A 14,586-nucleotide genomic window follows, 5' to 3' on the forward strand; every position below is an offset into this window, starting at 1 on the left:
TGGTTCAGGGCATAAATAAGACTCAAATTCATCTGCATTTAACTTAACAGCGCTCCCACTGACTTCAAAGACTGCAGTTACTAGTGTTTGCAGTAAGAAGCAATCCTTCAGGGATATTTATTTTTCCAACACCCAGTACCTTTAATAAACTAATATATTAGTGACATCTCTCAAACACTATCTTGTCTCACAATTAGGTCCCTTTCCTGCCAAGAAGACCCCTGCTGTATGTTCATTGTGAGCGCGCTAACAGTTCATAATGCTGAATGGTTTGGGATAAATTAAGCAAATGAATACTCAAGGAAAAAGAAAAGCACTATATTGATTTGTTGTCTAGACATAAATGTATCTGCTAACATATTGCAGACATTATTCAAAGCCAGCACTGGCTGGAATAAGTAGAGTCAGTTTTTCTGCTAGGGAAAGGAAAGCACTGAGAACAATATAGCTTATTAAATAAGTGTAATAAATTAGATGCTAATAATTAAACTAATTCTCATTAACACTTTCAATCGTATGTATGTCAGGAGAGAAACAGTAATTTTGCCAGTTATTACTTCATTGGTTGGAAAAAGTTATATGCATTACATTTCATGAAATATTCAGAGCATTATTTTAGATTTGATTTACATAAAATTTATAAATTCTGTATTTGACCGGAATGCTATTTCAATAATAGCAAGATGATTCACTTTATTTGATTAAAAAAAAATGAAAATGGTTATTTGAAGCTTTGGAACTCTGCTTAATTTTTCATAGAGATAAGGGGAAAAGATAACTGCTTACAGAAATAACAAACCATAATAAACTGTACTTTTAACATCTTGAGTTCAAGTACTGGTCAACTTGATCTAAAGTGCTATAAGGCAGTATTTTTTTTTTTTTTAATGAACTTAGCTGATCTGAAACATCTGTTTCTCACCCTCCCTTTTCCTGCTCCTTCCCCCCCACTCTCCCCTGAACTTCAAAAATAATTAATAAAAATTATTCTGCCTTCATATTTTGTTAACCCTCGTTCCACTAGGGTTACAACGCATGCAGCAAAGTCATTTGTGGAGGCACCCAAAAGGTCACTGTATCACCAGCTTCTCTGACAGTTTAAGTTAATTTCACCACAATGTGGTCGAGTGGTTTTTTGGGGAGGTTTCTTGTTGTTTTTTTAAATATTTTTGCAGTAGCAGCAGGTTTTTTTCCCTTCCAACGACTGTTCAAGGTGTGTTCCTGGATGCAACATGCTGTTAAAATAATCCCATAATCCCATGGTTAATTTTACATAGGACAAACACTTCTGAAGAAATAAAAACGGCTTCCTTACATTTAGGAACCCCACCTGTCCAGCCTGCTGACCAGCGTCGGGGCAGACAAGTTGGACAAACTCTTTCAGAGTCTCCTGAGGATGATAGCGGATTGCTGGGTGTGAGAAGTATGGCCCAGGCTGTTGAATAATGGGTGATGTTGGAAAATGAAGAGTCGATGGTGTTGCATGTGGACTTGCTATAGGAAAGAAAACAAAGAAGTTATATAGAGTTTTGCCTTCGGAAAAGAAAACAGTTTAAATCTACCGTAGTTTTACTTTTAGTCTTTTTAAAAAATGTACAGTATTGTTTATACATCTGATCTTCACAATTAATATATTAGACCACATTGTGTCCTACACTCACTTCATCTAGATCCTGAAAGCAAAGGGAGCCAGACACTTTAAAGGATTTTCTGTGTTTTTAGTGGACACGTAAAAAGGAATCAGCAGTCCTCTGTGAAAGTGAAAACTATTCATCACCTTAAGAGCAGTCCTAATCAATCAGGCAATAAAAAAATGTATTTGGGAGATTAGGGTTGATTTAACTGACATTTCATATAACTTGGATTTGCACATATGAATCCATTTTATATTGTACTATAAATGGCTGATCATTTAAAGATGGTCTAACACTTCCTGTTGTTGGGGTTTTTTTTCCACCTCAGTTTAGGAACATTTATTTTAAGTAACGTATTTTCATCTAATGAACATGCACAAAGTGGCAAGATCGTTTTGAAAATTACATTTACATTTCTCCTGAATAATGTTAGGCTCAAATCTTCAGCAAGTCCCCAGCTTGCATTCAGGGATGGAGTTTTATTTGGTGAATTTATGGGCCAACAAGCCAGCTGGAAAATGTACTACAGTGAAGGTGTAAAGGTGTAATGTACACAAGCCCATTGGCAATGACAGATTTTACCCTCAGCTGATTTCAGCAGAACTACAAGTGCAGCTGAAGAGCCGTATGCTCTCCTAACGTTATGTGACACCTTGCCCAGTTCCTTGGCCTTCAAGATATATTGGGTTGGACCCGTGTTAGCTAGCAGTGCTTTCCACTGATAGCTGTCACCACGAGGTAGCAACTGCCGCCATTCATAGTGCTATGAGTTCTCCCTTTCCCTTCTAAAAATGAGAATTCGCTTTTCCTTTAGAATGACCAATTTATCTGGTTGAGCAGAAGCTCATCCGTAAAGTGTAGTTTATTTCTCACCAACCGATCATCATTACATCCCCGTTGCTCCTTTGGCATGCTATCCTAGTAATCTTTCAAGGGTGTTCGTGTGCATATTCTGCACTTGTACACCACACATAACCGATTAGGTAAAGGCTATGCAAGGGAGGTAATACCCTACCAGAAACTCATGTGTTGGCTTTGAAGTAAGTTAAATATACAAGAGGGAAAAAACAGCCTTTGGCACTTTTTGAAAAATTGGAGAGATGCAGGAAAGTTAACTAAAATCAAATACAAACGAGCAAACACTCATTTCATGACGAATGTTATGAAAAACCCTCAGTCAAATAAAAGCTAAAATCTGCCACTTAGTCTTGTTCATCGCCAGTTTAATAATATGACACTTTACTAATAACTTTTTTCTTAAGCATTACTAAACCATTAGCAAACTCAGAGCCTGAAGATGTGGATAAAACGAGCTCAGAGACAGCAGCAAGGAAACCTACTGCATTATCCTATAAACACTCATTAAGGGTTGGCTGGGCAGCACTTCTATGTACTTCTTTCTCCACGACTGGATAGGAATGATTACTTTACCACCACCACCAAAAAGAGCTGCACTCATGCCTGGGGTGTTGATATGGGATGAATATGAAGCTCTCATCCTTGCCATGAAAAGCCCCCCCTGTAACCTTGTTAACCCCACGAGTCCTCCCAGTCTGTTCCCCTCAATACAGTTTAAAATATTCATAACAGAGAGAGAAACACGTACTAAATGTGTGGTACTAAACTGCGTCCCGTGCAACGGGAAAACACCACTGAAAGAAAGCATGGAGGTGAGGAACCAAAAGGGAGCGTGCAGCCTTCAGCTGTCTTTGATCAAAGTCGATGTATATCCCGTGAATCTCTTCTGACAGCGTAGGCTATACCTGTCTTATAACAGCTAGATTTTGTGGCCTATGGGCGGAAGTGGAAAACAGTGTCTTCCCACAGCCGTGCTAGCTCTGCAACGCTGCACTTGGGAAAAGGAAACAAGAAGCAGCATATCCCACACTCCTTGTTATGGAAATGTTGACAGTTATTCCAAGGCCAAGGCAAACACCTGTGTGCCCAGCCCGTTCAGCCTGTCTGCACATCTGGGCTTATCTCTTGTTTTTACAAACCTAGTTAATTATTTCTTATTCACTTTTAAGACAAATAGTTTTGTTCTGAGTTTGCATCTTAAATTACAGTATATTTGAAAACTCTTCAGATAAAGAACCCAAATCTTCAAAGGAAGAAATTAAGGCTGTTTTCCTGTCCCCAAACTCCTGGGAGAGGCTGTAACTTTGAAGTGTGCTATTAAACGTAGAGATAATGTGGGATTCACCTTTTTAAATGTGGGTTCTACCATGGAGCTAATTATCTTAGAATCAACGGAGAACTAAAAAGAACTCAGTGTCTAAGGAGCCATTGGTGTCTAAGGAGCCATTCATCTCACCCAAAAATAGACCACTGCCTTTGACTGGACTTCATTGACGATGCTGATTGGCTCACCAGTGGATGTGAAGGGACGTCACCGATACTAGCTCCAAGGTAGATACCTCCAGTCTACACATGCACCTTCAGTTAGGTGAATTCCACCCAAAGTGTCGACCTCTGATCTCACTTACACCAGCCCCTGAGGTGTAACTGCTTTAATGACACTTACGTCAGAGCCACTTTACAGGTATGAATGTATCATCGCCTTCTCCAGGAAGCAACAGGCATTTTAGAGCTTGTCAAAATATTTTGCCAGGAATGTTAGTTCAACTAAAGTTGGTGGTAAGCATTTTGATGACTACAACAAAATTTTCATTAGCATATAGTGTGTCCTCTCTTCCTTCATATCTCCTTTTTATAGTTCCCCCTTTCCTTGTATGTCAAATGGAAGATGAAGATAAAAGTGAGAAATTAAAAGTAAAAAATAGATTGGGATTTTTTGAATATTTATTTTAAAAAAATCATATTAGCACCAGCTCTGTTAATACTATTTGAAATTGTTATGTAACTGCACTGTCCTCTGTACACATCTGGGAACAAATTTATTCCCTTTCTTCTACTGGGTGAAAAGGGGATAGAAATGCTATTTCAATCAAAGAAGAAGGAATAAAATACTGTACCCAGGCAACAGGCGGAAATGCAAAACGAGGCCTAAGACCGCACTGTATTTAGCTTTTCCAAGGTATAACTCTTCATTTAATAATTTGATTTGCTGTATGAAAGATGTACTATGGTTATTAGAAATACTCATAGGCATGTAAGTCTTGGGTCTTTTTCTCTGTTGCCCTGACCTCCTCAGCATGTCAAGGTAGAAAAAAAAAGTGCAAACCATTTGTTGGTGATCTTCCCAGAGAGAGAGAGAGAAGAAAAGTGAATGCAGAAATGATCAACAATAATTCAGGAAGGTTAAGTGCCGCAAGAAGGAGAAAGTGGTTCCTCTTCAGAGACTTGGCCAACTCCTCAGCGCAACCTTGAAGCGCTTTCTGCTGATCACGGGAAAGACTTAGGGAAGGAAACAAGACCGAATAGGCATCAGTCCTCAGTCTGCGCCATATACTGACACGTAGGGTTCATTTTCTCAGAGTAGATGGATTAGCATAAGAAGTAACAAATGGAGTAAGGATCTCCAAAAGGTTTGTTTTTGCAGTCTCTGACTGGGAAATACCAAATTTCTTAAATGGCAAAAGAAAGGGCTGTTTGATCTGAGGAAGAAGAATCTACTACTATTAAACTAATCAACATTACAAGCGTGCCTGCCTTATACTCGAGAATTAAATACTGAAGTCTAAAAACTGCTGGCCCAGATACAGACCATTACTCTGATAGCTGTGTTGTGGTCACCAACTCCAGCGCATGCAAAAATGGCCTTTCAAACAACTTCTGAATGCAGAACACAACTGTATTCCCAAATATATGGATCCTCGTAAACATTTTTAATCAGTTAAAGGATGTGAAGTACTGGAGCAGGTTGCTATTTTCCCTGTTTGCCTCTAAAAGGGGCAGGTGACCATGGACAAGCCCCTTCAGTCATGATTTTCAGAACCACTTAATAAAAATTATTGTCATTGTTTCTGAAAACCATGCCTAGAGTGATGCAAGTTTTCCCATGTATAAGAAGGGGCTATTACTACTTACGTGCTTCTGATGGGATATTACAAGTCTCAATCAGTGATTGTAAATTCTTTGAGTTCTTCAGATGGAAGATAAAACAGGTCTTTGTCTATTATTTATTTACTTATTGACTTATTATTTATGTATCCCTAAGCAGCTCCATGCTGCCAAACCATATTTCTCTTGGCGTCTTTCAGCCTGTGGCATTTATATTTTATTATTGACCTCACTAAATGACATACAATATAAGTTCTACAACCTCTGAAAATATGCGTATTCCAGATCAGAACTTCATTTCTACCTGCTGTAGGTACGGAGGAGTTGGACTATCTGGCATTATTAAATCTGTTATTTGTGTGGGGGGGTTGGAGGCAGGAATTATCCTTCCATCTCAAGGCAAGCATAAATATTTCAAAGCACACATGATTCTAATTCCATTGAAGCTCATCTGAAACATCCCAGACTTTTTATTGAAAATGAGATGATAATGTATGGTGGCCTGCAACAGATCTACCAGTATTTTAAAACTACTGCTATTGGGCCAAGTAATTATGCAGTACAGCTGTTGCGTGCTATACTGGATTTTTTAGTGTTTTATGAGTTCGTGGTGCTGTGCAGCACAGAAATAAGAGGATTTTTCAGAACGCTGAATTCAAACATCTGATTACGCAGGCCAGTCTTGTCTTTTCCCTTCTTGATTTGTAGTAGCCAATAACAAACAAACTAACTGACTAATAAAATGAGTCGCATTCATTGATTAGGTTAGCACTTCACGTGTCTAAAGCAAGTGAAGAAGAGCCAAAATTGTGAATTCTATTCAACTGAACGATGAGATAATAAAGAATCAGTTAATTTGAAACAGGTTATGGTTTTCTTCAGATAGTTAGTACCCTTCTCAGGCCCTTCTCCTGGAACAAAGGAGTAGTCCTAATAAATACACACGGGATCCTTTCTCCCAGGGAGCGCTCACTGATGTGGTAAAGGGACTTCATGATCGCACCTGCAGCGCTCAGACAGATTTCTCCACCAGCACAGACCAACATATGGGGGAGATACATCCACCTTCCATCTCCTCTTCCAAAAAGCCTTGCCAACCCCTTCAAGTCCAGATGACTGGATGAAATTTCGTTCTTCATAAAGTTGTTTGAAGTCTTTGAAAGGGTCATTTAGTGTTGCTCTTCTCCCTCTCGGGAAAAGCTTACTATCGCCCTGCACTCCTCGTCTGTTCAAAGAGGTAGCGAGCGGTCTGGGGAATCAAAACCACTGTTCCTTCACAGGCACAAGAGCTAGTCCATCAGACCAGGCCAACAGTGGCTTCACTAGGGCACGATGCTCAGATACCTCCTCTATAAGGTGATAATTAAGTTTACTAATAGCTGATTAAACATTGATCAATCTTCCTAGAAATAGTAACATTATAATCATAATGAAACAGGATCATTTTTATCAGCTTGTTTTTGAGGCCATTATAATTGGCTTCATTACAATTAAGAAAGTATTTTTTTAAAAGTCATTTCCCTGGAAATGTTATAGAACAGTTTGTTCTGCTAGATGTTTCCACTTCAGGCTTCTAAGTTGCTTTAACTCCCTGCATGCTGAAAGCTTTCTCCTGGCATTTTAAGTGATGCAAGTGCCAGTTCAAATTATGCAAGATGTATCCCACCCTTTGTACCCCAAAGGTACTTATTCTGAAAATTGACCATATTAGAGTACTAATTGGCTAAGCCACCATGCTGGCTGATGTGAAATGCTTTCAAACACCATGAAACAGCTGTGTTTATCGGAAATATGAAGAGTGACTTTTTAATAAGGAGATCTGGCAATAATCCAAATTTGTTGAAAGGAACTTACACTTCTGTGTATAATACAATACAAGAGGTAAAGAATAGAAGCCTAAAACAATAGCTTTAAGCCCACAGATTTTTGTGATGAAAGCAGTTACCCAAACAAGAAAAAAATAATTAAGAAACTTGGGCTGGGATTTGCAGAGGTCCGGAGAGAATTCATTAACTCCTTTTGAATTTCAATGGGAGCTGTGTCCCCGTAACTCTTTCAAAGGTTTCTGAAAGTCCCCGTTTTTCTTACTGCCCATTAGGAATAGATTTTTGGGTGATAAATGTAGAGCAATCTCATATTCAGGATAGCAAGGACTTGCCCCTACTTAAATACTGAGCTGCTGAGGGCAGGACTGACCAGTCCTAGGAAAAGCCCTTTGGAAGGAATTCCGATCAGTGGAAAGCTTAGGTATTGCTTAAGTCCCATAATGGTGCAAAAGGGCTGTTCAGTAACATGTCTGTCAGGTCCCTGGATGAGCTAAATTCAAACTGATCCTCTCTTGCATTCCCATGGCAGTGACAAGGCTGGGAAATCCTGGGGTAGGAGAACAAAAATAGGCCTTACCCTCTTAGCACGGCTAAAATTTAGCTATCGCTGATACTTCCACATTATGTAGGCAAACGTAGATGAAACATTCAAAATACAATATAAACAGCTGACCGATGCAAGAGATACACAAATACCCTAAATACGATGGATGTTCCTGGCCATGGACATCAAAAGAAGGACTGAACTGGAGAATGTCCACCTCTCTGCTCCAGAAGTCAAGTGCAGGTGGTCGGCTAAGCACTGCTGAAAAAACCAGACCCATGGTATCTCCAGGTTGGGGCTGGCTGTCAGCCCCTTTTTGCTGCTCTCAAGAGTGGTATAAGGCACCTGGACCCTTTGTTCAGAAATACTCTTTCTGTCAGAATTTTTGCAGTAGCAAGTGGGAGGCAGAAGGACTTTTGCCAGGGCCCACGGAATTCCTAGCAAAAAGAAAACATGCTTAAAGCTGTGTTTGGGCACAGGGTTTATTGGTGTATTCTGGATTGTGAGTATTACAGACTGCTTTTGAAAACCTGTAGAGCTGAACTGAGTGCTGGTTCCAGATTCTGGCATAGGCAGGGGGCCAGTTAAGTTAGCTATTTTGAGCAGACTGTTTTAAAACATGTCAAAATTCTTCTGCCTTTGGGAGATGAGAATACTATAGAACTGATTTCAAGGTACAGAAATGAAAGTCATACCTATAGAAAGCACTCCTTCCTTTCAAGACCATAGCTAAAGGTGAAAAAATCCCAACAATTTGACCTATTTGTAGAATTCCTACTTCCCACTAAATGCTGGCAACTTTTGCATATTATTATTGTTTTTAATACACATGATGTATTCCCACATAGAAGATAAAAACTACTGCTAGGAGAATATATCATGTCTTTCTTATAATGAAATGCAGTTGATAAGTTTACAATAGAAATGTAAATTCTCTTAAAAACCACAACCTTTATGTGTGTGATGATATAATTCTGCTTTGATACTAAAAAGGGCATGGTAATGGAATCTGTGACTTTGGAGTGATATATTGCTGTTAAGTTAATAGGACTCCACATTCCCATTTCTAATATCTGTGTTTTTTTCCCCTTTCATTCTGTAGATGGTAAGCTGATACTACATAAACATTGTTAAAGCTATAGTTCCACGCTACAGTAATTCACTTAACTTTAACATGATTTATGGTTCTGTCAATAGAGGAGGTTGAAAATCCAGAGCTCTGATGCTTAAACATGGGTTCCATATTTAAAGCAATAATGTGCTTTTTGTGTGTGTCTGAAGCTAGAAGAATTTAGCATAAAGCAGAGATAAAAATATTATAGTTCACTGCACTGTTTAAAGCATGTAGTTTAACTTCACGGGTACATCAAAGAGAGCAAAGAAACTGAACACAGAATCGGTAAAAGCATGGGTAAAATACTTTGGTCCTGTAGCACTTTATTTTTATATTATTTTTTAGGGATGCATGAAATCCTATTAGTATTTTTAACACTCCCCCTTTTTTCATTCTTTTGCTCAGTTAGAACAGCTCCTTTTGTCAGGATGAGTTTAAATCTGGGTCCACTGTGTTAATCACCCCCCATTCTTCTTTCTGGCACTTACCCTCCAGGCATTTTGCCTCTTTAGGAGATTAAGCGACCAAGTCATCTTGTTGCTCTAACATGTCCTCACTGGAGCAACATATTAACACAATTCCTCTGCAAAAGAGCCCTCTTTAGAAGTTTGCTGCAGGGATGACAAATTAACCCAGCATGGTGTCCCACACATCTATCTCAGTACAAATTATTAGTGTAATAGAGCTTTTAGTTATGCATTTATCTAGTAATTATTGAACGGTTATACAAAACGAAGCTGAGCAATCATGGCCCTTTATGAGGCAATCTCAGTGGGTGGCCTTACAGTTAATTTAGGATAGGACTGTCTAAGCAGTTCACTCACACACAAATTAGCTGAACAGCCCGCTCCTTTAAATATTTCCTATGTCACAGGCTAACTCTTTACAATACAACAAAGGTAGAGTTTTAATTACACGGTTCCTGACTTTTGTTTAGCTGAAGCTTTAACCATTTGCAAGCCTTCCTCTCTGCCCTCCCCTGCCTGGGATATGGGAGTCGAGGGCAGTTTGGGTGGGGTATCCAGTGATTACTAAACCTTGACCTTGAGGCCATCTGTTAGGAAAGTGTTTTTCCTTCAGCATCATATTCTTTCAAAGCGAATGGAGAAAAATTAAAATCTTCACCTACACAGTCAGCTATCCTGACATTGTAAACTGGAGCATTCCTCCGCGCTGTCGCAAAAGCAATGCTCGTCTGTTGGTCAGCGTTACGCTATTTAAGGTTCTACTCAACTTTCTTACCCTTGTGGTGTGGCTCTCTCCTCTTTCGGCTGCCTGACATTACCAACCCCTGACCTGATGTGTCTGTATGCGAATGAACTTGCACTGCTTTTTTGGGGTCAAAATTCAAAGGAAAGTAGAAGGTTACATTAGTCTGCCAGCTGACAGCATCGAGGAGCAGCTATAGATAGTTGTACGGAACAGGATATTAAAAAATGTCGTTTCACATTGAGTAGGTCTGGAGCGAGGTGGCAGGAATTACCACTTGACTCGCTTGGAGCTGGCTGACAGGACAGCTAACAGGCACTGATATTTTGGTGACGCTGTGGAGAATTTTGATAGAGAAGGGCACAATCTCTTCCCAGATATGTGACATAAAGTTTTTGCCACTTTGGCACGAACAGAGAGTACTATCCTGGAGAGTTTCTTTGGTAAGCCTTGTCCTGATGAAAATCTCAATGGCAATGCTTATTATGGAGGAAATTAATATAATGGGAACCACTCCACTAGTTGACTTTCATCCCTTCTTCTCTTTCTGCTCACACACCCATTTCCTTGGGTTCTTCCCTTTGTGCAGTAGTTCTTGTTTCTTGTAATTGTGTTTCTCCTTCATTTATCTTCCTAACGTACCATCTCATTCTTATCTTTTTTCTTTCCTTGCCTTTTCTTCCTTGCTTTTTTGGCCTGGAGGATCTATGCTGTCATATTCTGTGGAAATGCTTGAATGCTCTACAGCACAGGCTGCCGTATATCCTAGGTTTACAAGATCGTGGTCAATTTAACGTTTCAGCCAGCTCCAGATATAAAGTCACTAGAGTGTAAGTAGCAATACATGGAAACCTAAAACCTTTTATGTAAATACTGCTGTCAGCCATAGTGTTCAAACCTTTCACTGTCTGGTAAAGAGTTCAAGTGGGCTAATGTCTGGGAAAGTTTGTAAGGTGCCAGCAATATATGATGGCTTTGCAATACTGGAGTACTGTGGTGAGCTACGCTGACCACCACATAATCTAACTTGCAGGTAACAAAAGTATGCTGCGTAGGAGACAGGGTTCTAACTGCTTGAATTTTCAATGCTTTGAAATAAATTCTAAAACTGATAGAGATGCTAAAGCCACCCTATAGGTGATCAATTTACCATCTGCCAGACACTGAATCCTAACCACGCTGGTCCAGAGAAGACATATGGTGCATTCATAGAGTCATGCCCAAAAAACTGCCATCATCAAGTGAGGCTCCATGAATCACTTTGCTAGCTTATCACCAAAGAAACTTGGATCTTACCACCATCTGTTGGAACTACTGAGGAGTCACTGAAGCATTGGCATCCATGCGCCAGCACTCACTGCACATCTGGTCCTTTGGTCAGCCAGCTCAGATCCTCTCTGCTGGCTACTGCCCAGCTGGGTTGCGTACTGGCAGCAGCACCAATGCAGACAGCAAACTAGTGCACAGCCTTCCACAACGCAGTACAGTACAGACAATTTCATGAAACCAGAGGTTTTCCAACTGGTTCATGAATGGAGCACCTCATAGCTAAGAAATCCTCTTAAGGATCTGCTCCGCCTCCAAGCAGGTCTTGTTTCCAAAATGACTCATCGTGGGGATCACTGGGAAGGGCACTCAGTATCCTGGGATACCCCAGCATAAGACGTGCGCTGTGTTCTAAGGAATGTTTGGAAGCGTGTGAAAGATTCGGGAATATTCCTGAGAAGTTATAAATCACTGGTTGTCAATGACAACACCTGCCATGAATAGTCTACAGCTTCTTCTCTGCTGTCTATTTTGATCGTGCTTTACAAATGCATCTCATATACACATCCAAGTGATAAACTTGCACATATGAACATCAGAAGGAGATTGAACCTTCTTGTAATCGCTCAGTTGGCTGAGGAGCTTACTCTGATGGTGACCTACTTACTCGTAACTTTGCTTTCTCTGAAATATCTCTGCAGACTGAAGATTAAATCCTGCTCTTACTTTTCTGAAGACCACTCAGAATGACCTGCCACTGACCATTTACATAATGCATATGTATCCAAAGAGAATGCAACGTGTGTGTACTATAGTATACCGTTAATTTCTGCAGAAAGGTACCACTTCCAGAAACTAATGGTGGATAGTAATTGCTCAAAGATTATATCCTCTTATATGACTGCATTATACTCTTGACACTTTTGATACCTGAAAAGCTTCTCGCTTCTGCTTACTGTCCTAAAGTACACTGGAGGCAATGGGATAAAGAACAAAGCTGGATTTGCAGAAAATAATCCATCTCAGTATATTACCCTTTACTAACAGAACGATTGTTGTAGAAGAGAAATAAACACAGCCAGTGTGCTGTGGAAGAAGAATACTGAGGAGGAATGTCCAAAAAGAACAAAGAACGAAGTCCAGAGCAAGATTTTTCCAGGATGATGACACTTCAAGAATCCATGGATGGATTCAGAGGGGGTTTTTTTTCCTGAAAGTCTGCAAGACTTTGTTCGTGAACAAGCATAAAATAGAAGATGCTTCTAAATGATGTTGCAGAAGAAGTTTTGGTTAACCTGTTAGGCACCACGATGATTAGAAACTGCGTTAGTTCTTTACAGACATCTCCTTCCAAACAAAAAAATTTGGGAACTGTAATTTGCTCTTTCAAATTCTGGCTGTCTTTGAATGTTCTTCTCACGTAGCCGATGGGTATCCCCCGGTGCACAGAAAAAGTCTCATGAAAACAGACTGCAGATGAGATTTAAACAAGACCTCATCAGTGATACATTTCCTCTCTCAACCACACAAAAATCCAAAACAGAGGGTCTAAACAGGGGCAGACAAAAGCATTCAATGATCTTAAAAAATAAGTGTGAGGTTAAACATAGCTAAATAAAGAAAGGCCTATTAACTAATCAATCAACAATCCAATCTAAAAGGCTGAACTAAAAGATAGGAATTCAGTCAGCTGATGTGCACTGAATATAATGTTAATGGAACATTCGTATTATTCATACTTATATCACCAATTATCAAGGCTTTTAAAAGGAGGTACATTTGCCAGATAGTTCAGATCCAAATTTCAAGGGAAATCTGTATAGATCTTAGATGCCTAAGATCTTCTGAGGATCTAGGTGTGTGTCTAAGGGTAATGAATAATTTTTATGGGATTAACCACAACAAATCAAAATACAATAAGTAGATTTAACAAAGCACAAAAGCCCATGAAGTGCAATTCTGACCTCACTTCAACTTAGTGCAATTCCACCACTTCACCACCACATCACCTGGACTGTGCAGACAAAGAGGCTCCTCCTGGTTTATGCTGCCCTCAGTAAAACCACAAGAAAGCCAAACAGACATTTCAAAATAATTCCCAGTATGAATTGCTAATATGTTTTTTTATGCTTCACCATTCGACCGATTCCTTAATAATCTTGTCTAAATGAGACAAAATTTCATAGCAGAAAGAAACATGTCACAACCATTCATTCCTATTTTTATATCTTCCAAAGAGTTTTGTAAGACGATTCATTCATTTGTGTATATTACTATGCCCAAGTGAGTTCCTTTTCAAACGTGAACTGAGTACTGCATTTAGTTTTCTAGGCTAAATGCAAATGCATCTTTCTAACAAAAATGTATAAGCACATCTAGACCCAGAGGACATCTCTTTTACTTGGAAAGTCAGTCAGAAGAGTACCGTGAAGAAAACCAGCCAAAGCGTTGCAGGAACCAACTTCAAAGGAGTCCCCTAACAAGGCGGTTCTTCAGCACACTGATACCAACAACACGAGCACTAAACGACTGGCAGAAACAAAGCCATAGTGCTGGAAGACAGCCGTGGTTCAGAAGGGAGTGCTGGGTCCCTATCTCCAGTGAATCTATGTTATGAATGGACACAAGCAGAAGACACTCTCTGTAACACATTCTGTCCCTTTGCCCACCCTCTTCAATAAAACCCCACGCCCCCAGAAACCAGTGTTTCCACCTTGGGCACCGTTGCTTGGTCATCAGCCCAGCCTAGCAAAACCAAACGCAGGTCTTGACAATTAAAACCTCCGGGTTATCAAGCTTCTGAAGTGGGTGGGTCACACGTGGCGATGACTTTCCGTGGAAAGGCGCTGGGGTGGACACTGGGCGCCGTGGCTAACGTTTAAGCTGCCTGGGGGCTCTTGGGTTAGGCCTCACCTCTGGGTCCTGTAATGACAGGTCGATGGTGCTGTGTGAAAGCCGTTCCAAGGGAGGAGGTCTGCGAAGGCGAGGGACTGCTGAAACCAGACTTCTCTGTTTTCTTTAATGTAGTTG

At 40.0% G+C, this 14,586-nt stretch overlaps 1 protein-coding gene across 1 annotated transcript in view; it reads right to left on the bottom strand.

Moving 5' to 3' along the window:
- The window catches only part of NFIA (nuclear factor I/A), a 357,711-nt gene that overhangs the window by 35,072 nt on the left and 308,053 nt on the right, over window positions 1-14,586 (bottom strand). Inside the window, exon 7 of the mRNA XM_009883983.1 lies at window positions 1,316-1,494. Coding sequence (XP_009882285.1) covers window positions 1,316-1,494 — 179 coding nt within the window. The remainder of the gene's footprint in view (window positions 1-1,315; window positions 1,495-14,586) is intronic.

Source organism: Charadrius vociferus, unplaced genomic scaffold, assembly GCF_000708025.1.
Source record: "Charadrius vociferus isolate BGI_N301 unplaced genomic scaffold, ASM70802v2 scaffold423, whole genome shotgun sequence".
NCBI lineage: Eukaryota > Metazoa > Chordata > Aves > Charadriiformes > Charadriidae > Charadrius > Charadrius vociferus.